Below are 26116 nucleotides of genomic sequence, written 5' to 3' on the forward strand. Positions count from 1 at the left end.
GCTGACAGACATATGAAAAAATGCTCAACATCACTAATCATTAGACAAATGCAAATTAAAACCACAATGAGATATCACACATGTCAGAATGGCCAGCAGAAATAAATAAACAAATGTTGGCAAGGATATGGAGGAAAGGGAATCCTCAAAAACTGTTGGTGGGAATGCAGACTGTTGCAGCCACTGTGAAAGACAGTATGGAGTTTCCTCAAAAAATTAAGAATGGAACTGTTTTTTGACCCAGGGATCTTACCTCTGGGAATATATCCTAAAAATCCCAAATCACCAATTTAAAAGAATATATGCACCCCTATATTCATAGCAGCATTATTTACAACAGCCAAGATCTGGAAACAGCCCAAGTGCCCATCAGTAGATGAGTAGATAAAAAAGCTGTGGTACATTTACACAATGGAATACTACACAGCAGTAAAAAAAGGAGGAACTCTCATCTGTTGCTAAAGCATGGATGGACCTGGAGATTATTATGCTAAGGGGAATAAGGGAGTCAGTGAAAGACAAATACTGTAAGATCTTGCTTATATGTGGAATCTGATGAACAAAATAGAAACAGAAGCAGGGATACATGGAACAGACTGATAGCCATCAGAGGGGAGAGGGAACAGGGGAACAAGATAAAAAAAGATGAAGGGATTAGCCAAAGTATGTGTGTGTATAACCCATAGACAAAGACGACAGTGTGGTGATGGCCTGAGGGGAGGGAGTGTGAGGGCTGGATGGAGGTGGTAAAGGGGGGAAAATGGGGACATCTGCAATAGTGTAAACAATAAAGTTTAAAAAATAAAAAGTAAATAAATCTCCAGGAGAATCATCCATATTTCTATTAACTATATTTATACTACTAACAATATTTGCCTGATAATGTAAGATACTTAATCATACATGAAAATAAATGGTAGACTAATATCTCAAAGGGAAAATAAAGTAGGTTTCTTTAAGAATGTCAAATACAGAACTACTTAATATACATAAAGAAATACACATTCCAATAGACGAGAAGACATTTTATTATTATTTTACTATATAGCATAGTAGTGAATACACTTGATTGCATTTCCTCAAATGGCAAATCAGACACAGGAAAACATTTTCTTTGATTACCATAAACCTCAATATCATCTGTCTTTTGGAGGATTCAATTTCTTACGACGTGTATGATACCTTGAAAAGAAAAAAATATTGAAGATTACTTATTTTAATAAAAGTTAACTGTTTCAGATATACATACCAAATTTCTATATTTATTTTGCCATTTATTAATATTCAATAAAATCAATCAAACTATATACATAAGCTGTTGGATATATCTCCGTACTTAATAAGCCAAATTTGCCCAGAGTGAAAATTGTTATCTAGTAATTAAATATTTTGGAAAATCTTCTTTCAGATCTTGAGGATAATTTCAATAAGGTAACCTGGATGACTGTTAAAAAGTAATAATTGTCCTTACAATAAAAAAAAATAGCACATTGTGAATATGCGCTGGTAAAGTTTTATTTCAAAAATCTTTCAGATTTTGAGGAAAACTTCAATTGGTAACATGGATGATTGATCTTTAATTAAAAACCAGTAATTGGACTTCCAGCCAAGATGGAGGCATAGGTACACACACTGTGCCTCCTCGCACAACCAAAAGAAGGACAACAATTTAAAAACAAAAAACAACCAGAACCGAAGAAGATCGAACTGTATGGAAGTCCGACAACCCAGGAGATAAAGAAGAAACATTCATCCAGACCAGTAGGAGGGGCAGAGACTAGCACCCTGGGCAGAAAGGACTCACAGCAAGGCAGCCGCTGGTGGACCCAGCCAGGTGGTGGATTGTGGAACAGGGTGGACAAAGCTGCAGCTGGCCGGCAAGGGAGCAGCTGGGGGACCAGGTGACAGACCTCGAAACCCAGAGTTCCAGCGTGGGGACATAAAGCCTCAAACCACTGGCTGAAAACACCTGTGGGAGTTGAGGCAGCAGCAGGAGAAACTCCCGGCCTCACAGGAGAGTTTATTGGAGAGACCCACAGTGGCCTAGAATGTGCACAAGCCCATTCATCCGCGAATCATCACCAGAGGGGCCCAGTTTGATTGTGGGTAGCAGAGGGAGTGACTGAAATCCGGCAGAGAGTGGAGCAAGTGGCATTGCTCCCTATCAGACCCCTCTCCCACAAACAGTGTCACAGAGCAGCGACCAATGTTACTCTGCCCCGGTGAACACCTAAGGCTCTGCCCCTTTACATAACAGGCACACCAAGACAAAAAAAATGGCCCAAATGAAAGAACAGATCAAAGCTCCAGAAAAAATACAACTAAGCAACAATGAAGAGATAGCCAACCTCTCAGATGCACAGTTCAAAACACTGATAATCGGGATGCTCACAGAATTGGTTGAATTTGGTCACAAATTAGATGAAAAAATGATGGCTATGCTAAGAGAAACAAAGGAAAATGTACAGGGAACCAATAGTGATGGGAAGGAAACTGGGACTCAAATCAACGGTGTGGACCAGAAGGAAGAAAGAAACATCTAAGCAGAAAAGAATGAAGCAACAAGAATTCAGAAGAATGAGGAGAGGCTGAGGAACCTCCTGGACATCTTTAAATATACCAACTTCCGAATTATAGGGGTAGGAGAAGAGGAAGCACAAAAAATTGAAAACTTATTTGAACAAATAATGAAGGAGAACTTCCCTAATCTGACAAAGGAAATAGACTTCCAGGAAGTCCAGGAAGCTCAGAGAGTCCCAAAGAAGCTGGACCCAAGGAGGAACACACCAAGGCACATCATAATTCCATTCCCCAAGATTAAACAGAAGGAGAGAATCTTAGAAGCAGCAAGAGAAAAGGACACAGTTACCTACAAAGGAGTTCCCATAAGACTGTCAGCTGATTTGTCAAAAGAGACCTTTCAGGCAAGAAGGGACTGGCAAGAAGTATTCCAAGTCATGAAGGGCAAGGACCTACATCCAAGATTATCCTATCCAGCAAAGGTATCATTTAGAATGGAAGGGCAGATCAAGTGTTTCTCAGATAAGGTCAAGTTAAAGGAGTTTATCATCACCAAGCCCTTATTATATGAAATGTTAAAGGGATTTATCTAAGAAAAAGAAGATAAAAACTATGAACAGTAAAAGTGACAGCAAACTCACAGTTATTAACAACCACACCTAAAACAAAAACAAAAGCAAACTAAGCAAACAACTAGAACAGGAACAGAACCACAGAAATGGAGATCACATGGAGGGTTATCAACAGGGGAGTGGGAGGGGAAGAGAGGGGGGAAAGGTACAGAGAATAAGTAGCATAAATGGTAGGTAGAAAATAGGGGGAGGGTAAAAATAGTGTAGGAAATGTAGAAGCCAAAGAATTTATATGTGTGACCCATGGACATGAACTATAGGGAGGGAATGTGGGAGGGAGGGGGTGTGCAGGATGGAGTGGAGTGAAGGGGGGGGGAATGGGACAACTGTAATAGCATAATCAATAAAATATATTTAAAAAATGAAAAATAAACGATGGAAAAACCAACAAACCAGTAATTGTGTTTATAATTAAGTAGCAGCACATTGTGAACATGTTCTATTAAAGTTTTATTAAAAGGGGATATTTTCCTCTAAATGGAGGACTCAGCTGCAAAATTGTGTTTTAATATACACTACGATGAGGTTAATGATAGGTTTATGAAAAAATGTGAAGTGTCACTAAAAAATGGAAGAAATGAAAATTAAAACAGTGATGAAACTTTTACATGTTTTTGCAATTAGAAATGTTTATAAAGTCATAATGACCAATCTAAGCACAGGTGTGGTGAAATAATCAACATCAGACCCAACTGATTAAAGCATTAATTGGCACAATACTTTTGATAAGTAAGATATATCAAAAATATTTTTAAATAGTTGTAACTTTTGATCTAGTATGTAATTCCTCTTCTGGAAATCTATCCTAAAACAATATAAAAATAGTTAAAATTTTAATTGGGAGAAGAGGAGATACAGGATGCAAATTTAAATATACAGTATAATAAAACCATATAAAAATTAGCAAATTAACGTAACTTATGTATAGAGACAAAGAAAAAAACAAATAAACTGCTAGCAGTGATCATCTTTTGAGTAATTTCACCAGGAAGAATTCTTCTTGCCCTGGCTGGGTGACTCAGTTGGTTGGAGCATCCCATACACCAAAAGGTTGAGGGTTCAATTCCCAGTCAGGGAACTTATCTAGCTTGCAAGTTTGAAACCTGTTGGGGCATGTACAGGAGGCAACCTATCAATGTTTCTCTCTCTCTGTCTCTCTTCCTTCCTCTGTCTCTGAAATCAACAAGCATATATCCTTGGGTGAAGATTTTTTAATTTTTTTTTTTTTTTGCTTCTCTGCATTACCTTATTTTCTTTATTGACTCAAGAAAATTTCTGCAAAGTACATGTGGTTTTTGATCATGAGTTGTCTTCAGACAATTGCTCTAAGGCCAGATTTTGGCAAGTTGATCTGAGTTAGATTTTTTTTTTTAACTTTTTTGCTAATGTGGAAATACAATATAAGGATTTCTATACCACAAATAATAAAAAGACATGTATTATATGCTCTTTAGTTGTTATGATTCAGATATCAAAAGCATTCTTCAGTTATCTTAAGACTTCATACAGGCAATTTTCCTATACATTATGTTTTTATGTTGATTTTAAAAAATTTTCCCAAAATATAGAAATTAAGTTGCAAAAGAAGTGAGTACATCTATATATACTAACATAGAACACTAAATCGTAGAATAATACATATAGTATATCTGTGGCAACATGGATGGACCTAGAGGGTATTATGCTAAGTGAAATAAGTCAGACAGAGAAAGACAAATACCATATGATCTCATTTACATGTGGATCTAAAGAAAAAAATAAACAAATTAAAAAAACAAAAACAGATTTGGTTCCAGGCCAGGTAGCTCAGTTGATTAGAGCATCATCCTAATAGGCCAAATTTGTGGATTCAATCCCCAATCAGGGCACATACAAGAATCAATCAATGAATGCATAAATAAGTGGAACAACAAATTCATGTTTCTCAATCTCTCTCTCTCTCTCTCCCCCAACCTCCCTTCCTTCCTCTCTTTTTCTTTCTAAAAATAAGTTTAAAAAATTAAAAAAAAAAGAAAAACAGAAACAGACTCATAGATACAGGAACAAACTGATGGTTGCCAGATGGAAGAGAGGCTGGGAGACTGGGTGAAAAAGGTGAAGGGACTAAGAAGTACAAATTGGTAGTTAGAGTAGTCACAGGGATGTAAAGTACACCATAGGGAATACAGTCAATAAAACTGTGATAACTATGTATGGTGCCAGGTGAGTACTAGACTTAGTGGGGGAATCACTTCATACATTATATAAATGTCTAACCAGTGCTGTACACCTAAAACTAATATAAACTATTGGGTTGGCTAAAAAGTTCATTTAGTTTTTTCTATACAATGGCTCTAATAGCACTTAGGAGTCATAACTTCCTTTGAAACAATTTTGTTAGATTGTACTGTGATAGCTGTCATTTAAAAAAACCTTATTAAAACTGGGGAATTTTTGTATATCATTTTAATATTGAAGGTGGAAGAAAATAAGCAAGTTTTGGCATATTATGCTTTATTATGTCAGGAAAGGCAAAAATGCAACTGAAACACACAAAAAAGATTTGTGCAGTGTATGGAGAAGGTGCTGTGACTGATCGAATGTGTCAAAAGTGGTTTGTGAACTTTCTTGGTACAACTGACATTTTAGCCAAATAACTCTTTGCTGTGGGGCTGTCTTATGCATTGGAAGATGTTTAGCAGCACCACTGGCCTCTACCCACTAGAAGCCAATGGTGGGAGATAGCCGACATACTCAAAATATCTAAATCAATAAAGTTATTGGTGAAAATAAAAAATGTGTCTTTTATTTTATGGAAAAAAACAAACAATTTTTGGCCAACTCAATAACACTGAATGTCAACTGTAATTGGAAAAAAAAAAAATCTAGAGCAGAAGATACAACCAAAAATGTACCCACGAGTATAACATTAACAAATATCTAATAAACTACAGTTATATATACTTGTGTTAACAGAAGTGGCAGCTAATTCAAAGTAACTAAATCAAATGAAATTTCAGGAAGGAAGTGAGTTAGAGCAAATGGCAGAGGAAGAGTAAAAGTACTGAAAATTAAAGGAAGAAAGCATTTTAGATAGCTTGATACTGAAATGAAAAATCACTAGAAAGCAAAACCCAATTATATGTTACTTATAAGAAACCCACTTTAAATATGAAGACAGATAGGGTGAAAGTAAAAAACAGAAGATGTATCATGCAAATGCTAATCAACAGAAGGCTGGAGAGGCTATATTAAAACCAGACAAATTAGATTTCAGACTAAGAAATATTAGCAGGAATAAAAGAGAACACTTCAGCCCTGACCAATGTGGCTCAGTTCGTTGGAGCATGTCCAGTAGATAAAAGGTTGTGAGTTGGATTCCCAGTCAGGGCATGTGCCTAAGCTGCTGGTTTGGTCCCCAGTTGGGGCATGTACGAGAGGCAACCAATGATGTTTCTCTCTCACATCGATCTCTCTTTCCCTCTCTCTCTCCCTCCCTTCTCTTCTCTCTAAAATCAATAAGCATGGCCTTGTGTGTAGATTGACAACAACAACAAAAGAACTCTTCATAAAGATAGAGGTGTCAATTCATCAACAGGATATAAAAATAAAAATGTATATATAACCATAACAGAGCTTCAAAATATATGAAGACAAAGCAGATAGAATTGAGAGCAGAAAAAGAAAACTCCACAATTATAGCGGTAAATTTCAACATTCCTGTTGTAATAATTGATTAAATAAATAGAAAATTAGTAAGGATACAGACAACTTGAACAATAATATCAGCCAACCAGACCTAATTACTATTTTTTGAACACCACTCACAGCAGTGGCAGAACACACACTTTCTTTTCAAATGCACATAAAACATTCACCAAGACAGACCATAATCTGGGCCATAAAATAAAATCCTAATTGATGTAAAAGGCTGAAATCATACAAAGTATGTTTTGTGATTAGAGGTCACAACATAATTAAACTAGAAATCAGTAACAGAAAGATTTCTGGAAAATTTTGAAATATTTGGAAATTAACACACTGCTTAAGGGTCAAAGAAGAAATCACAGAGAAATTAGAAATAATTTTAAACTAAATAAAATGAAAACAAATCAAATTTGTGGGATGCAACTAAAGCAGCGATGAAAGGGACATTTATAGCACTAAATGCTTAAGTTAAAAAGGCAGGTTTTAAAACAATGAGCCTTAAAAACTAGGGGAAAAAAACAAATTAAACCGAAAGTAAACAATGCAGGACTTGAACTAAAATATTTAAATAACGAAATAAAAGATAAACATGAGAGATTCTATAAATCCTGGAAAGAAATCTTAGAATACAGTAATGATTTAGATTTGGGGCTATGAAATAGCTTGCTAATGTTTTTTCACATACCCTAACTTACAATTACTTAAATAGGGGGAAAGCCAGATAGCATGCATAAACAAAGGGTGTGGGTGCTAAATAAGAAAGAAAAATCAAGAAAGGGGATACAAAATAGAAGCAGGAATTGAAAGACACCATGGTGGCCAAAGAAATATCAGATTTTTTCCTTGGGAAATGGATACAGAAATACCACTTTTATTACAGAAAGTTTAACAAAGAGGCTTTTTTAAGACAGGAAAAGAGGAGCTGTGTTTTGTTATAATGAGTTCAAAACTTTGAGCAGATGTCTAGTTTGAAACATTCTAAGGGCAATGATACTGGGAATAAGACTGGGGAAATAAAAAATATATATTAACAAAGCAGGTTGCATGTATCTATATAACAAATGTAATTAAAACTCTCAGAATGAATTTTAGCCAAGACATGGAATATGAGGCACAGACTTGAGGGATCTCTGTGAAGACTAAGGATAAGGAAGGAAATAAATACCTTCTAAAGAGAAATAAAAAGTAAATTGAGCTCCAAATGTATACATCCACTTGTTTTCAGAATTGCTCCCCAGCAGGTGTTCCACAGACCCTTCAGACTCAACATAACCAACAATGGGTTCATCTTCCTCACTCCCAAACCTGTTTCTCCACTTGTATGAATGGCAGCACCACGCCTGTCAGAAATGTGAGAGGTATCCTATCTCTTTCATCTCCCCCCACCCACACCCCTTTGAGTAACCTACTGCTGCTCATTCAAGTTCTTAAAGATCGTCCTCTCTTTTATTTTCCCCTATTTGATCCCCACTGCTGGTCCTTCCACTTAGATTTTCAATACTTTTTATCTGGACTAATATAATAGTTCCCTAACAGGTCTCTCTGACTCCAACCTTTCCATATGTCACCTTATCCCAAACACAGAGCCTACTTAATCATTTTCTAATGTATAAAAGCTGGGTATGTCAGTTTGCTTCTTAAAATCTGGCAATGAAAATAAGATATAAACTCCTCAGCACAACATAAAATCCTTCATAAGACACTTCCTAAATTCCCTCCTCATATTTTGGGTCCTATCCAAGCCGAACTACTTGCAAATTCCTTGGTACATTCTAACACATGCTGTTCTCTCTGCCTGTGCATCCTCTTCCCCATTCCCCATTGCTTACTACTAACCATCCTTCAAGGCTTAATCATTTGGCTTTTACCCTGTTTCCTCCTTGCCTATAAACAACCTCAAAATAAGGATTGTGATTCTGATTTCTAGCACTCAGTAAAGCAGCTCAATGAATGTACCCATTTTTGCCCTGCATAATGAGCACACTTTTGCCTAAATTTTTGAGGGAAAATAAAGATGTGCATTATATGTGGGTATAATGATTATACACCATGGCCCCATGTATAATGTGCACAAAAACATGGGTGTGCATTATGCACCAGAGCGCATTATACACGGCAAAATGCAGTATGTTCCTTAGTCCCACTGCATGCCTAGCGGTAAATGTGCCAGGCCAGGGCTGTTATCGGGGACACAGTAAATAAGAACAAAAGGTGCTCAAACAAACATAAACAATGGAAAAAGACACCTCACAGTTTTGATAGATGAGAGAGAGAGAAAAAGAGAGTAAAAGGGAAGAAAACATTAAAGCCAGAGTCAGACAGGAGTTAGAATCAATGCCATAAAATGTGAGTATTTACAGAGGGGCAACTGTAAACTACTAAAGGGACTGAGAACAATATATCCTGCCCAATTACTTGCTGTATACCCTACTTTTTTTTCCTTTTGCAGTAACTCAAAATCTCTTAAAGAAATAGATATAGGGATGCAATTAAATTTATCAGGAAGATAAAAAACAGTATGTTCAATAACTATATCACAGAATGGAAAATTTTTTTAAGAATCCTTTAAATTCCCCCATCAAAATAAAGGAAAAGTACTATTTCATTTCAGGTAAAGTGTATGTAGATATAAATATATACTGTAATATATTAAGTGATCTGGTGGGAATGTAAATCGGTGCAACCACAATAGAAATCAAAATGGCAGCCCTCCAAAAACTAAAAATAGAACTACCATATGATTGAGCAATTCTAATTCTAGGTATTTAGCCAAAGAAAACAAAAACACTAACTCAAAAAGATATATACACCCCATTATTCACTGTAGCATCTATATCGTTATCTTTATTTATAATAGCCAAGACATGGAAATAGCCTAAGTGTCCGTCGATGGATGAATGGATAAAAAAAATGTGATATGTATATATGTCAAATCATGATGTTGTATGCCTGAAACTAATATAATGTTATATGTCAATGATACTGCAATAAAATATATATATTTGGAGTAGGTGATCATACTGGGTATGAATTTCTCCATGCAGAAGATCATTAATGAAAGGTACGTTACATGTTCCTTCAGTGTGTCTAGTGGGAGTTGAAGAAAAGAAAACAAAACTTACTGTCCACGAGGATACCAACGGTGCTTAGTAGTAAAGAACATTTTGCTAAGTTGTTCTATCATAGGTCCTTCCTGCAAGTGTTCTTCTTTTTCTTCTAATCTGGTTTTCAGTACTTGATCTAGTGTTTCTTCATAATTATGCACAGGATCTGGCCGAGGGATAGGCTGCAAAATAATCAGTAATGAACAGCATTGAAATGTATGAATGTTAGCCAGCATTTGATTGAATTTATGATGAAACAGTTACCATTCTCAAGAATTCATTACTGTACCTCAAAGTGGGTAGGTAAGTCATCTGAACAGAGTTTGACTTAGTTACATTATTCATTAAAGAACAAGAAACAGCCCTGGCTGGTGTGGCTCAGTGGACTGAGTGCCAGCCTGAGAACCAAGGGATCGCTGGTTCAATTCCCAATCAGGGCACATGCCTGGGTTGCAGGCCAGGTCCCCAGTAGGGGGTGTGGAGGAGCCAACCACACATTCAAGTTTCTCTCCCTTTCTTTCTCCCTCCCTTCCCCTCTCTCTAAAAATAAAAAAACAATATCTTTAAAAAAAAGAAATAAGAAATATTTTTCTTCTCACATCAAGTTTTGGGTTTCTTTTCCAATAATAAATGTCTTATTTAAAGTTCTGTTTCCCCCTCAATAATAAAAACATTACTTCAGTTCCTATTTCTCAAAACTATAAATTGCGCTCATTATTATTTTTTAAATTAAAAGTCTAGTCTCTACCTTGAATAAAATCAAAGTGAGATACAATGATAAATCTTTCACTGAAAAGGACATTTCTGGAGACTTGACCTGGGGTGGTGGTGAACACATAATGCAATATAGATGATGTACAATATTACAGAATTGTATACCTGAAATCTATATAATTTATAGATTGGTTATAATCTATAACCAATGTCACCCATATAAATTCAATGAAAAACACAAAAGAAATGTCAGTAAAAAGAATGGGAAAGGGGTATGCTAAAGATTGATTTAGTAGAGATTAAATTTCTTAGCTGGGGATAGGCAGTCTGGACAAGGAGAGTATATACTTGATTTCCTTATACTGAATAAAAAGAAAATTGTGTAATAAAAAAAGGAGAGGATATTTCTCATATACAAAGGAAGCAGGAAAAATTTCAGTGTGTTTATTTTAGATGACTGAAATGGCAAAAATGATGCTCTATGACAATTTGAGTATGTTTTAGTACATACATATATTTATTGAGCTTATGTACATAAAATAATACAACTTATTTAAAATGTAATATATAAGTACATGAAGGTGGCACAAGTATGTCACAAAGTAACATAAATATCAGTGAGAAGTAGAATGGGAGCCAAGTCAGACACTTGTCAGAGGGCAGAATATATTTTACAAGGAATAACAAATCCTCTGAGTAAAGGAGTGCAGTAAGAACACACGCCAAACAAGTAATTTTAAGAAATGGGACTTCCAGCAAAGATGGAGGAGTAGGTAGATATACTTTGCCTCCTCCCATAATCAAAAGAAGGACAACAACAAATTTACAAACAAAAATAATCAGAACTGCCAGAAAATTGAACTACATGGAAGTCTGACAACCAAAGAGTTAAAGAAGAAACATTCATCCACACTGGTAGGAGGGGTGGAAAGGACACATGGCAAGGCAGCGGTTGGAGGACTGGGCGGGCAGGCTGCGGCTGGTGGTTCCACATTTGTGTGCAGATAAACGGGGAGGAGCAACTGGGGAGCGAGACAGACTGTGCAACCCAGGGTTCCAACATGGCGAAATAAAACCTCAAAACCTCTGGCTAAAAAAAACCTGTAGGGTTACAGAGGTGGGAGAATCTTCCAGCCTCACAGGAGAAATCACTAGAGAGACCCACAGGGTCCTAGAATGTACAGAAACCCACCCACCTGGGAATCAGCACCAGAAGTGCCCAATTTGATTGTAGGTAGCAGGGGAAGTGACTGAAAGCTGGCCTAGACCCCAGCAAGTGGCATTGTTCCCTCTCTGATCCCTCCCCCACATAAAGTGCCTCATCGCAGCCAAGTGGGTTGCCTCACACTGGCCAATACCTAAGGCTCCACCCCTTACAACCTAAGGCACACTGAGACAAAGAAATATGGCCCAAATGAAAGAATAGATCAAAGCTCCAAAAATAACAACTAAGCAATGAAGAGGTAACTAACCTATCAGACACAGAGTTCAAAACACTGGTAATCAGGATACTCACAGAAATGGCTGAATATGGTTGCAAAACGGAGGAAAAGTGAAAGCTATGCAAAGTGAAAAAAAGAAAAATATACAGGGAACCAACAGTGAAGGGGAGGAAACTGGGACTCAAATCAATGATTCGGACTAGAAGGAAGAAAGAAACATTCAACCAGAACAGAATGAAGAAACAAGAATTCAAAAATATGAGGAGAGGCTTAGGAAACTCTGGGATAACTTTAAATGTTCCAACATCTGAATCACAGGGTGCCAGAAGGAGAAGAGGAAGAGCAAGAAAGTAAAAACATATTTCAACAAATAATGGAGAACTTCCCTAATCTGGCAAAGGAAATAAATAGACTTCCAGGAAGTCCAGGAAGCTCAGAGAGTCCCAAAGAAGTTGGACCCAAGGAGGAACACACCAAGGCACATCTTAACTACATTACCCAAGATTAAAGATAAGGAGAGAATCTTAGAAGCAGCAAGAGAACATAGTTACCTACAAAGGAGTTCCCAGGAGACTGTCAGCTGATTTCTCAAAAGAAACCTTGCAGGCAAGAAGGGGCTGGCAAGAAGTATTCCAAGTCATGAAAGGCCAGGACCTATATCCAAGATTATCCTATCCAGCAAAGGTATCATTTAGAATGGAAGGGCAGATCAAGTGTTTCTCAGATAAGGTCAAGTAAAAGGAGTTCATCATTACCAAGCTCTTATTATATGAAATGTTAAAGGGACTTATCTAAGAAAAAGAAGATGACCAAAACTACAAACAGTAAAATTACAACAATCTCATAACTATCAACAACTGAACCTAAAAAAAACAAAAACAAAAACAAACTAAGCAAACAACTAGAACAGGAATAGAATCACAGAAATGGAGATCACATGCACGGTTATCAGTAGGCAGGGGAAGGGGGAGAATGGGAGGAAAAGGTATAGGGAATAAGAAGCATAAACGGTAGGTACAAAATAGACAGGGGGAGGTTAAGAATAGTACAGAAAATGCCAAGGAACTTATATGTATGACCCATGGGCATGAACTTAGGGGGGAGAGGACAATGCTGGTGCGGGGGATGCAGGGAAGAGGGGAATAAAGGGGAGAAAAAAAATGGGACAACTGTAATAGAATAATCAATAAAATATACTAAAAAAAGAAAAAGAAAAAGAAATGGATCTCAACAAACCAGATTATGAAAGGCCTTCAAAGTTAGATTTAGAAGCAACAATTTGACTGACATAAATAGAAATAAGGAACCACTTATGCAGTATGGGAGGCGTAAGGAGGAAGTATAATGAAGAAGTTAAGAACTTGAGCTTTGGCCTCTGAATCTATCACTTATTAGCTCTATGACCTTGGGCAAGTTATTTAAGCTCTTACTTTCCCTTTCTATAAAATCAGAGAAGTAATATCTATCTAATAAGGGTTTGATGAGGATCAAGTGAAATAATAATATATAGTATGCTTAGCTGTCTCTTATTCTCTCAGAGTTCAATAATGGTAGGTAGCTATTAATATTTCTTTTATGTCCTCAAACAGAAAAAAAAAGAGACATAAAATTTAAGAAAAATTGCCCCATAGACACTTAAAATAATATTAAAATATTATCTCTTATTTGCATCAGACCCTTAGGGGTGCTAGGAAATATGGAATTGGAACCTGTATTTTCTATTTTAGGTCATTAAATTTATTCCTTAAGATTAAATGTTTTAAATGTTATCAAAAAGTTAAGTTATTTTTGAGTGTTAATGAATATCATGGTCTACAGTCCTATTCCCAAGCAGGCTTAGTTCTAATACATCACAAATTCTCTCTGCTTTGTGTGATTAAAAACAGGTTCCTCCCCCAACCTGCCCAGGCATACAGATAAAAGATATTACAATTCTAGAGTTTTTGAAGTCTATACCAGGAGCCACTGGAAGATTCAGAACTGATTATTAGTTACTACTTGATCTCCTTGATCGACTTCAAATAAAGAGTATATGAATGTTTCATTTAAAAGGAAAAAACTAAAATAAAACTGAATCTCAACTTCGTAAAACATTCATAACTATCATCTAGAATTTCTAGTTTTTCTTAAGAATTAAAAAAACCTGACAGTCATAATTTTTCATAAACCAACCACCATAAAGAACTGCCTAGCACTTTTACTTTATTTTGCCAATCATTTTAATTGCTACTTTTTGCCTCTGGTAGAATACCTTTATTTTCCTAAACTAGAAATCCTAAATTTGGAAAACATTTTGAAAATATTAGTACTTTTAATAAAACATACACCAGACAGAAGAAGAAAAGAAGGCTCTTTTTACCTGGATCTATGGAAGATAATAAACATGTTTTAGATTCAAATATAAATGACCAGAAAACCAAAGATGCAAATCATCTTAACTTTATTAAAGCCAGCCTTAGTTGGTATTTCTACATATGGCCAGATTATTTGTACACTCTATGCTTTCCAGGCCCTAGAGAATCAAAGGGTCCATTAGAGTTGTAGCCCTACCTCCTGGAGAAAGGAGGAAAATCAAGTATAAATTTTAAGTCAGGTCTGAGGATATTTATTTGATGTTATATACTATCATCATGAGATTTGTAAATCTGGATTCAGAAAGAACATAGTGTATTCTAATAATAACATGTTTTCAAGAATGCTTCTTATTGTGCAGCCCAATCTACACTTTATTAGTTGAGAAACAAAAAAAAAGTCATGCCTCCCCATGTGAATGTTTCTTACCCCTAAAACAGAAAACAGTAAATGGTATAGTTTAATGATGTGCTTATCCTCACTTTAGCGTGGTGAGAGAGAAATAAATTTATTCATTTAAACAACAAACATTCATTGTGAACCTACTATGATTCCAGGTGCTGAGGATATAGGAGGGAACAAAACAGACAAGGCCCCGTCCTCATGGAGCTTACATTTCAGTGGTGGGAAACAGAAAAATAATATCCCGTGTGCCAGAAATGATAACTGCTATTGAAAAAAGTAAAACAAAGAACAATAGAGAGCCCAGGGACAGGGCTACTACTACTTTAAATGCAGTAGTCAACGAAGGCCTCACTAGGTAATGAATAAGAAGATCTAAAGGAAAGGAAATAAACTATGAGGATTTCTGGGGTAAAAGCATTACAGGCAGAGGAAGCAGAAAATACAAAGGCCCTGAGGCAGGAGCTGCCTAAATATACTTAGAGAACAGCAGGGACGCCAGTGTGGCAGCAGAGGAGTGATGACATGTAAACTGATTGATTACATGATCTTCCGGACTAGAGAGAGGAATACTTACCGATGTGGGAGAGAAGACCACTGTTACAACAAAGGGAGTACAACAAAAAGAGAGAAAGCAGAGAGTTGGGCATATATGCAAGGGATTACAATGATGGATCACAGAATCTATACTGGGTAAGGAGAGAAGTTGGAATGTGTGAGATGCATGAGGAACTGTAAGAAAGTCTCAGTGAAGGATAAATAATTTTTGGAGCTGAAATACTAGGGGCAGTTAGTACTAAGCTAGTAGAAATCTTGGAAGCAAGATTGGAAGACAGGTGAACCAGTTATTTGTGATTAGACTATTTCTAGGGTACAACCATGGGGGTAGAGGCCGAGTTAGGGAGAAAAGAGCAAGTGAGAGGCCAGGGTATCAGACAGCTTATCTACCTAGATACTGAAATAACCAAGAATTAGGACAGAAACAGTGTCGGAGAGTGTGAAAGTACATCTAAAGTCTTCAAGGAAGGATGGAGGGAGAGGAGAAGTAAACTGCAGGTGGGTAGAAAACAGCTACACAAAAAGGTAGTAGATGGTATAGTTTAATGACATACATGACAAAGCTAGAAATTGTTAGGGAGAAGGAAAAGTGGTCTGGATATGACAATGAGGAGCTACAGAGACACCTACCTCACCTCTTGGCCCAGTAAAAAAAAAGATATAGGAAAGAAAAGAGCAACTACTTAAGAAGGCTGGGGAAGCACTGGCCCTAGGGTACAGCCAGGTTTCTGCTAAGTCAGAAGATGAAGGCAACATTCTGGAAAAAATTAAGTTTATGAGAGATTTTGTTGATGAAAGTAAGATCTAAAAGTACTGTGGAAAAGTTTTGAGAGTTGGGAGGGATAGGAGAAGGGTCAGATTCAGGGGTGTAAAGAGCCATATATTAATGAGAATCTGGATGCTGAGAAATAACCTCGCAGTCTTGGACTTCTTAATACTGCTACTAAAACAGTAAAAAGCACTTAACCAGAAATATACCACAAAATAAGAATGGAAGAAGCCACAAAATAGTATGAGCTGCAAGGTTTGCAGGCCAAAAGTTACTGACTATTTTCTGCACATTGCCCAAAGAAATGAAACGAAAGAGGTACTGAGTTATTACTATGATACGTGGCTAGAATACAAAGCAGGCAGACAAAACGGTGAGGTTAAAAAAAGAATAAAAACTGGCAAAATAGCAATCAATTCTGTCAAATCAACCACTATTCTGGCCCTAATGGTAATCTTTAAAAATAGGTACCACTGGATGCATCATGTGATGACTTAAATTATCTAAGTATTTTCTTCTCAAAAAGCAAATCTAATATTACCAAATATAGTAGAAGAAGGCTTAAAGAAAGAGAAGAAAGCCTTTCAAATATAAAATAATAAAAAGACTTGGGCCAAGGACAAATTGTATTAAAAATAAAGCAAACCTCCTGTATCTACTACTTCGCTTTTAAAGAAATATGAAAACAATTAAACTAAGCCACTTAAAACATATGCCCGTGTTGGCCGATTAGAAAAATAACTAACAAATAAAAAATTCAACAAACAGTAAAAGGATTATTAGACCTAATACAATATAGAAGTTATAAAACAGCATTCTAAAATACTAGTTTTTCATAATTCACTAGACTATAATATAGAGAAGCATGGGACAGTGTGTTTATATCAGATGTGTTTGATCACTAGTCAAAAATCTACCAAATTTTAGATCAGAAAACTGATGCCATAATTGTGTTTTAATAATTCAGTTTCTGTGCTGAAAAAAGCCTTTAAAAACAGAAGATGAAATAGAAATAAGAGAAAAATCAAAACAGTAAATAAAAAAGCCAAAAGGTTTAAACCAAATTTTTAAAAAATCAAATAAAAGGAAATCCGTCTTTTTAGATAAGATAAGGAACTGTGACTACTTCTAATAGCAACTTAAAAGTTTTGAGAGATGTCCCCATACATACCTTTGTGTGTTCATATGGAATGTCCACAGAAGGGTGGTAGCAAACTATCGTCCTGCCATCAGATGTCAAAGCAAGCTCTACTTTGCTAAAAAAAAAAAAAAAAAAAAAAAAAGAATGTTTCAGAAATAGAGTTATACTGTATTCAAGGCAGAATGATTATTCTTAAAGCTACAATTAATCATGAATCCCTGAAGAATAGATGCCATGCCACTGGACTGGCAAACCTGGTACCCATACCATACAGAACGCAGGCCATCCCACAAAATGTGTCAGCTTAACAACCACAACAAACCCTTAATGCATTACCCACTATTATATGTAAATTATTCTTGAAATTATTGGTTTTTAGACTATCCAGATCTTCGGAAGAGACTTTCACATTTATCTGTCACTATTATTAGAACTTCTTTTTCTTATTTTCTTATCTAAAAACTGCCTTCAAAAAGTTGTAAGAAGGAGATTACTTGGCTGAATTATTAAAGGTGAAAATCAACAAAGTACTAATCTTCCAGGTAAAGGATCACCTGAATTTCTAATCATAAAGGTTGTAGCTGAACACTTTGTCTGCATCATCATTTTTCAAAGTGCCTTTGGCAGAAGAGTATAACAGTAAAAGCTTCCCATAAAAAGGGTTCTATGGTCATATAAATTTGGAAACTACTAAATATTATCCCTTCCTTCCATTAATAGCCCTCAGAAGAACATATTTTGGGCAATATTCCTCTAAACACTTCCAGGAATGCTCTGACCGGATCTCATTCTTTCAAGTACCAACTAACCAAGTCTCTTCTTTTTAAAAGACTCTGGCAATTAATATTTTACTTAGATCCATATACATTCTAAGGAGCACGACATTCAGCTTTCATTAAACATCTGTGTTCTCTACATGTCTATAAATTTAAGTTTCTAGGTTTTGAACACCAACCAGATTTGAGCCAGACCAGCAATGAAACTACAAAGTGTTTTTTAGCTAACACAGGATAAGGTAGTTTCGCCATGATTTTAGGTGAAATATCATAACATGACTACAATGAGCATTTAATCTATCAAATAATTTTTGATGAAGGATGGAGTTTTACACAATGCCCCTGTAAGACTCATTCTTTTCAGGTTCAAAAAGCGTTACCTATTACCTTGTCTAATTTCATCACTATGTCAACACTTACTAGATATACAGTTAAAATTTAAATTAAAACTAAATAGTGTCAAGAGGGAAAATATATTTTTACTAAAATTTGCAATAAAACCCCAGCTTAAGGAAATATGTTGCAATTTCTGCACATTGGACTGTGCTATAGAGACAAAAGACATCTTATTCCTATTCCTAGTTCTTAGCATAGTGACTAGAATTGAGTAGATACCAAATAAATTGTGGTTGAATTAAATGTTTGTGACTTAGGATTATTTAATGTGAAACAAAAGACAAGATAAATAACTGCATAAGCTAATAGATATGAACCCTAAGAGAAAATTATAAAAATTAAGATTTTCAAGAAGCTAAAGAATCCTTCAGGAATAAAAGAGCATTTCTAACATGTGTGTCTTATAACAAATTAAGTATTCACTGAAATATAATAATGATTTTTATTTAAAACATTTATAAGCCTTAATACTGGGTAAATGAGGTCACTGAAATAATTTTTAAAAACAAAACTAAAGAAAGAATAATTAAAAAGCAGAAAACACCCAGACAAGAAATAAAAGTAAATCATTTCAGATACAGCTGCAATTTTTTTCAACAGAATTTTAATACATACCAATTATAGTCATCTGGAAGAGAAGAATACGTGGACTTATGACAAACACAAAATAAAGCTCCATCTGCAGAAACCCCAAAAAGTAAAGTGAATTTAGTTAATTTGAGCATATGTTCTCACACAAATGTAAAGCTAGTTTCATTCATTCAACCAGTATTTACTATGAAACAGGGATATACTAATGGCCAGGGATTCAACAAGATCCAGTCTGTGCCCTCGGAAAGGGTACGAGTGTGACAGGACAGACAAGTGAGCAAACAATCCCAATACAAAAGATAAGCCCTGTTAGAATGGGTAAGTATTGGGAAAGAGAAGGGAACACAGAAAAGTTACAGAACACAACAGTGTGGGTTCAAGAATGCCTTTCCAGTGGAGAGGATGTCTAAGGTACTCTGAAGGATGAGGGAATAAATAGGAGTTAGGGTGAGTATAATGTTCCTTGCAGAGCGAGTAACAAGTGCCAAGGACCAGAGGTAAAAAAGAATATGAAGTATTTGGGAATTCTAAAAATTTTCATGTGACTGGAGTAAACAGTTCATAAAGTGGGGGGCAGGGGAGGTAAGTGATGAAATACAAAACAAATTGTTCTAAATTATTTTTCCTTAATTGAAATGCTCATATTTAAAACTACATCTTTCTTTTTTAGAATACCTACAAATTCAAGAGCCATAATTATCTTTTTAAAAGTCTGTGAAAGGTTCTCCTGTGTTCAGAGAAAGGGTGTTCTTCAAATATAAAGAAAAAAATGTGAATGTAGCTCAGTATAGGTAAAAGCAAGTTCTGAAAATAACTTCGCTAAAGGAGCAACTTCTCTCAACTGAGCCTCTTGCTCCTCAGTGTGAAACACAATCCTCACTTTGTTCAAATATCACTCATCCTCCAAAGTCAAATGATACTCTTCCATAAAATCCTTTTTCACTCGCCACCCCACAAGCCCCATTACAGAGGGCAGGGTTGTCTATTTTACACATCCCACAACCAACATTTCAAATGACATTACTATCCTTCTTTGAGGTATTTTCTGCATCAGCTATTGATGTGCATCAAATATGTGTAAAAAAGATGTCTTCCATCTTCGTATACCTATTCTTTCCCCAAGGACTGCATACACTTATGGGTCTACATATAAATTCTTACCCCAGCCCTGGCTGGTGTGGCTCAGTGGATTGAGCGCCAGCCTGTGAACCAAAGTGTTGCTGGTTCGATCCCCAGTCAGGGCACATGCCTGGGTTGTGGGCCAGGTCCCTAGTAGGGGGCTCATAAGAGGCAACCACACATTGATGTTTCTCTCCCTCTCTTTTCTCTCTCCCTTCCCCTCATTAAAAATAAATAAATAAAATCTTTCAAATTCTTACCCCAAAGCATAAAAAGTACCTTAACAAAATTCACTATTATCACAAGACTGTTCAGCAAAATGTCAAACCCAAGATTCTACTGATATAAAAAAAATACAAAGAATTAGAAATTTAACTTCATCTCTCAAAAGATTCATTGATTTTCAATTAACTGTGCTAATACAGAAATATTCAATAAGGCAAATCAGAGAATAAAGTAAAAAATATTTAAGCATTTTATTTTCTTGTTTTATACTGTTGAGGATTTTCCTAATTATGCCTGGATGAATATGAAAAGAACTTTTACTCTGAATACAAAGCAGCTAGGTGATGTGTGTGTTCACTGAAAGAAACTGGGGTGGGAAACAGGCAGGCCAGACAGAACTGTGTTCTCAAACGGGCACAGGGGAAACTCAAAACAGTATTCAGTTCAGCGAGGAGCTGCACAGTTTCTACTCTGTACTTACACAGACCCTTGTGACATATATCGCATGCTACCTCATATCCCAGGTATTTCTACTTTCTATCGCTACCTGTTTCACCTGCAAATCTAAGTGAGTTCCTTAAGGCCAGCAACCACACCAGCAACCACACGTTCATTACTGTGTCCCCTACAGTGGCACTAATAAAAAAGGGATTGTCAAACTGCCTCTAAAATGTTAATTTCTGTACAGTTAACACCTAAGAAATTCAAATGACATTTTATCAAGAGAAAAATTCTAGTTATGGTTAAGTATCAGAGGTTCTAAATATATAATTAGAACTGATGCCAAAGTTAACATCCATCAACCCCAAGCAACTAAATGTGCCAAAAAAAATTCCAAAGAGAGTCAGCTCCCTGTAACTTATGGGCTATTGTTACATATATAGGTTTAATTGCATTTTGATAAGTTATATGAAAGCTGATAGCTCCACTGAATTTACAAATTTTCAATATTTTAAGTTATTACAGGAATGGCGGTACAGCAGAATGCATATTGGATACAGTAAAATGGGGAGACCTAAGTTTTGATCACAGTTCTCATTTACCACATATACAACTTTGGGTAAGCTTCTGAAGGCCAGAGAACTCAAGTTCCTTTGTTTTCAGAAAGAGAACACCACATGGCATAAAATATTTAAAAACTGTAAAATATTCCACATTCCACCCTGACTATATTTTTGGAAGGTTTGGGGAGTTCCTTCTAAAATATAGGGGGGTCTTTTTATTTTTGTTCATTGAACTTTCTCTCCCTTAATCATGGTTTTGCTTTGCCTTTAATCTTAATATCCTTCCTTTTAGTATAAAATATCAATAATAATAGTAATAATACTTTACTTTCAATGATAATAATAGAAATTGTGCAGTCTACGGGGCTTCAGGATGCAAGAAGTTAGGTAGTCACTGAGTACTAGGATGGCTAAGTGATAATGGAACAATTTTCTGGGGGGAATTTAAATTAATTTTTAGCTAACTAGATATTTGACAACTCCAATACATTCAGATCACTTCAACCTTTATTTATCACCTACCATGTATGAGGAGCACTGAGGGAACCAAAATAAATTAGACACTGTACAAATTTACAATCTATTGGGTAGAGTATACATAGACAATTTTCACTTATCCAAGGGCACATTAACCTGAGTGAGGACTGATTGCTGTTTCAGGACATGGGCTAGGTAAAAACCATTAGGTCTGATTTCCATTAGCCTTGACGCTGGGTTCCTGTCAGGGCGAAGGGGAGGCTAGGCTGTAGGGGGTCTCACTCACAATTCTGAACAAAAATTCTCCCAGGTAATCAAGGGCAGACTATTGTTTTGGCTCTGATATTTACACCTAAAGTCTCTCAGCAATCTACTCTTTTACTTTATTATACTTTTACATATATATACATATACACACACACACACATATTTTTGTTGTTGTTGTTTTTAATCCTCACCCAAGGGTATGTTTATTGACTTGAGAGAGAGAGAGAGAGAAACATCAATAGGTTGCCTCCCATACATGCCCCGACCAGGGAAAGAACCCACAACCTAGGTATGTGCCCTGACCGGGGATCAAACCCAGAACCTTCACTTGTACAGAATGGAACTCCAACCAGCTGAACCACCCAGCCAAGGCACTTTTACTTATACTTTTAATCCTAGTCTTCAAACAACTCTTTTCTCCTTAATTCAATAAACAAACATTTAATTGCAAATGACAGTAAATAGGAAACATGAAGGAAAAGATTGAGGTGAAGCGAAGATGTGTAAAAAAGTTAGCTGATGTAACTAAACATGCAAAAGCAAACCTACTGGGGCAGTCTACATCTGCTTTAGAAATGGGAGAATAGCATTCACATAGCAGAAAAAGGAAGTGAAAGTAAGGCTGGCTGGGAAATAAGATTTTAATAATCTATTTACTTACATGGGTTGATGTTTTAACTATCAAACATGTATTATCAGACTTTGAAGAAAAGGCTACATACATTACTTCAGAAAAGGTAGGTCGAACCCTGACTGATGTGGCACAGCTGATTGGGCATCATCCCGCAAAGCAAAAGGTCTCAAGTTCCGTCCCTAGTCAGGGCACATGCGTGGATTGCGGGTCTAGTCTCCAGGTCCCAGGGTTAGGAGAGGCAACTGACTGATGTTTCTTTCCATCCCTTTCTCCCTCCCTTCCCCTCTCTCTAAAAATAAATAAATCTTAAAATAAAGAAAGGAAAGGTAGGTAAAAGTTAAATTTTATTTTTTAATGGCTAAATATATAGATAAAAACACAGAGAGAATACACCAAAATGTTAACAACGATTATCTCTGTATGGTGGAACTGTAATTTTGCCCTTTATTTGCTGATGTTAAGTAATACTAAAACAGTAATATGTGAAAATATAGTAACTATGATTCAAACCAGACAGTTCCTCTTTATCACTCCCTTTCTTGCCCTCTGTTAAAATCCCACTTGTGGTCTACACAGATAACCCATGTGGCCCATACTTTTGCTCTGCATTTATATATATAAACACACACACGTAGTAGATCATCTTTCAAATGCACAAATGGGAATCACACAATAGGAATGTTCTGTGACAAACGTTTTTCCCCTTCCATTTGGAGATACATACAGTAAAGATAAACCATAATTTACCCATTTCCCTGTTGATAGACATTTAGGCTTTCTTCCTTTTTCCTTCTCCCTTTTTCCATTATTGTAAACTCTCCTGCTAAAGCATACACAGTAAGTAAATGCTTTAAATTTTCCATAATGAATACATTTCTATAACATTTGAAAAAGTTTAAAACTTTTTAAATATTAAAAAACTCACTTACTTTGAAATGGAAATAAACGTTTCAAGATAGTTCTGTTTGATATCGCCCATTTCACCGCTGCTGCTGCCATGGTGAATCAAGATGCTTATCAGGTGGTATGGAAAAAGATGATCTGAAGAGAAAAACCTTTTAAAATTTGCTTCTAGGCATACCTATTTTCATCCTAAGTAAAAGATAAAAAAAAGAAATCACTGCTACCAATGGTAAATTAAAGTGACACAATATGTTGACCGCTACAGGAACAAGACAGGAATCACTACCTAGAACCAGTCACCTAAAGCAAAAGTTTTAAACAACTCTCCATTCCATGTGCTATAAGAAAAGAGCAACATGCCCTGGCTGGTGTGGCTCAGTGGACTAAGTGCCAGCTTGAGAACCAAAAGGTCCCCAGTTGGGGGCACAAGAGAGGCAACGCACATGGATGTTTCTCTTCCTCTCTCCATCCCTTCCCCTCTCCCTAAAAATAAATAAATAAATAAATAAAATCTTTAAAAATAAAAGAGCGACATTATCAAACTGTAAGATCAGAAACCCCAGAACTATGTCCTTCACAATTTCTCTTAAATGCAAATTTCTCAGCACCTAGTGTAGTTCTTACCACTTAATGAGTGCTCAATAAATGTGATTACCCTTAGAATCAGTCACTCACAAATGCTACACAGAGCATCCTCCTTCATAATGCTAATGTGTCTGTGTACAACCTCCCAGGTACCACGACAAGATCTTATTACATCTCTTAAAGTAGTATTCCGTTTCTGATTAAATGAAATATTAAATAAGGCCTATCCTTGGCTTATTAAATACTGATTTAGAGGAACACATATTAACACTTCAAAGTGCCAAATACAATTTCACCATGTTATGTACTGGCTGGGGCAGAAACAGGCTTACAGTTGTGAGTACACAAAACAGAGTTTATTCTTGCGTTATTAATTATTATTGTATTATTTCCCATATGAACTGTAAACATACTTTTGTCCCATCTTGTATGCATAAGGTTTTTAACTTTCCAAGGTGCTTTCTTTACCATTTCACCTCACTCTCATATTCATGTGAGGTATGTTTATTTTGATTCATGAAGAAACTAAGTACAAAGTTTAAGAGTCAGGCACAAACTGGGAAACATTTGGCAAGTCATTAACTAGATGACCCTCAGTTTCTTCCATGGTAAACGGGGAAACAACCACAAAGTCCATGGCTGTTGTGAGTAAAAGGATAGAAGCACTGTTACATCTCTTGTTTTTAACCGGCCTTCATGACTATTTCTTCCCTCCCCCCATACTTATAACATGGAGTCAGCATGAGTCTTGTTTGCTAAGCTTTGCAGGCTGTTTCTCTGCACTGTCAGTACATTAGCACTGCTATCCCTGATTTCATGGTATGCTTTTTACAGTTTACAACCCACTTCCCTATGCCTTATGTGCTCTTTCACAAACCCGTGAAGTAGGCATCTTCATGTTAGACACTCAGCGGTTCAGAGAGGTGGATGGACTCAACTCTACCACTACACTGCTGCTTAAAAGGTGGCCAGGGTGGTACTCAGACCCTAGTCTTCTGAGCACGAACCGAGAAACCAAACATTTGAGAGCAGGGGGCATTAGGGCCCCTCTGCCCGAGGCCCAGAGGAAAGCACCCCCACAAGTGGATCAGATTATTCACCCCAGGGAGAATAATTCTGAGGGTAAATCACTAGGCCCGGAATTCAACCCCCTAAGTAAAAACGCAGAGAGCTTCGGAGGGCCCTAAATTTGAGAAGCAGGCTACCAAAAGCACGGGGACTAACACCCGAGGGCAAGGCCGAAAGACTTGGACCTGGGAGGGATCCCCAAGCTATCTGCAGGGTACAAGGAGAGTGCTGCCAAAGGAAGCGCGCTGCCACACCCCGGCTCTCTAGCAGGGCGGACGGAGTCTGGTGCCGCCAGAGGCTTTACGCTGCCACGAACGACAGGTAGGAGACCTCGACAACTGCGGATAAACCTTCTGGGCCTGTCCAGCTTAGCTTCTAGGGACTCCTTGACCCGAGGACGAAAGGACGACGGTTACCTTGACAGCTGCTCACCACGACCCAGCCATCTTGCCTCAATCCGGGTCTTAGGAGCTATAACTCCACGCCACTTCCTGACCTGCGGGGCATTCTGGGAAATGTAGTCATGCGGGAAACAGCACCTTGCCACGGGAGGGCGGGGATTCTCGTAACAAGCTTCCAGTGTAGTTGCGGCCGCTTAACCTGCAGGTGTACTCATGTCATTCAAAAAAAAAAAAAAAAAAAATCACTTTCCCCCGCACATATCCTTAGAAAGTAATAAGCGCTATTTTTTTTTGAAGTTTATATTAACTGGAAGACCTCGAGATCGCTTTTTGGTGGATGAGTTAAGCT

At 36.7% G+C, this 26116-nt stretch overlaps 1 protein-coding gene across 1 annotated transcript; it reads right to left on the minus strand.

Moving 5' to 3' along the window:
• Positions 1-958: 958 nt before the first annotated feature.
• Positions 959-25897, minus strand: MRPL42 (mitochondrial ribosomal protein L42). The gene is made up of 6 exons (XM_024570378.3): positions 25783-25897; positions 23740-23902; positions 19109-19172; positions 17352-17436; positions 9962-10125; positions 959-1182 (listed from the first exon to the last, which is right to left on the minus strand). The coding sequence occupies exons 2-6, from the start codon at positions 23807-23809 to the stop codon at positions 1137-1139; spliced, it is 429 nt and encodes a 142-aa protein (XP_024426146.1). The 5' UTR covers positions 23810-23902; positions 25783-25897; the 3' UTR covers positions 959-1136.
• Positions 25898-26116: the final 219 nt, after the last annotated feature.

The sequence above is a fragment of the Desmodus rotundus genome, chromosome 3, assembly GCF_022682495.2.
Source record: "Desmodus rotundus isolate HL8 chromosome 3, HLdesRot8A.1, whole genome shotgun sequence".
Classification (NCBI taxonomy): Eukaryota; Metazoa; Chordata; class Mammalia; order Chiroptera; family Phyllostomidae; genus Desmodus; species Desmodus rotundus.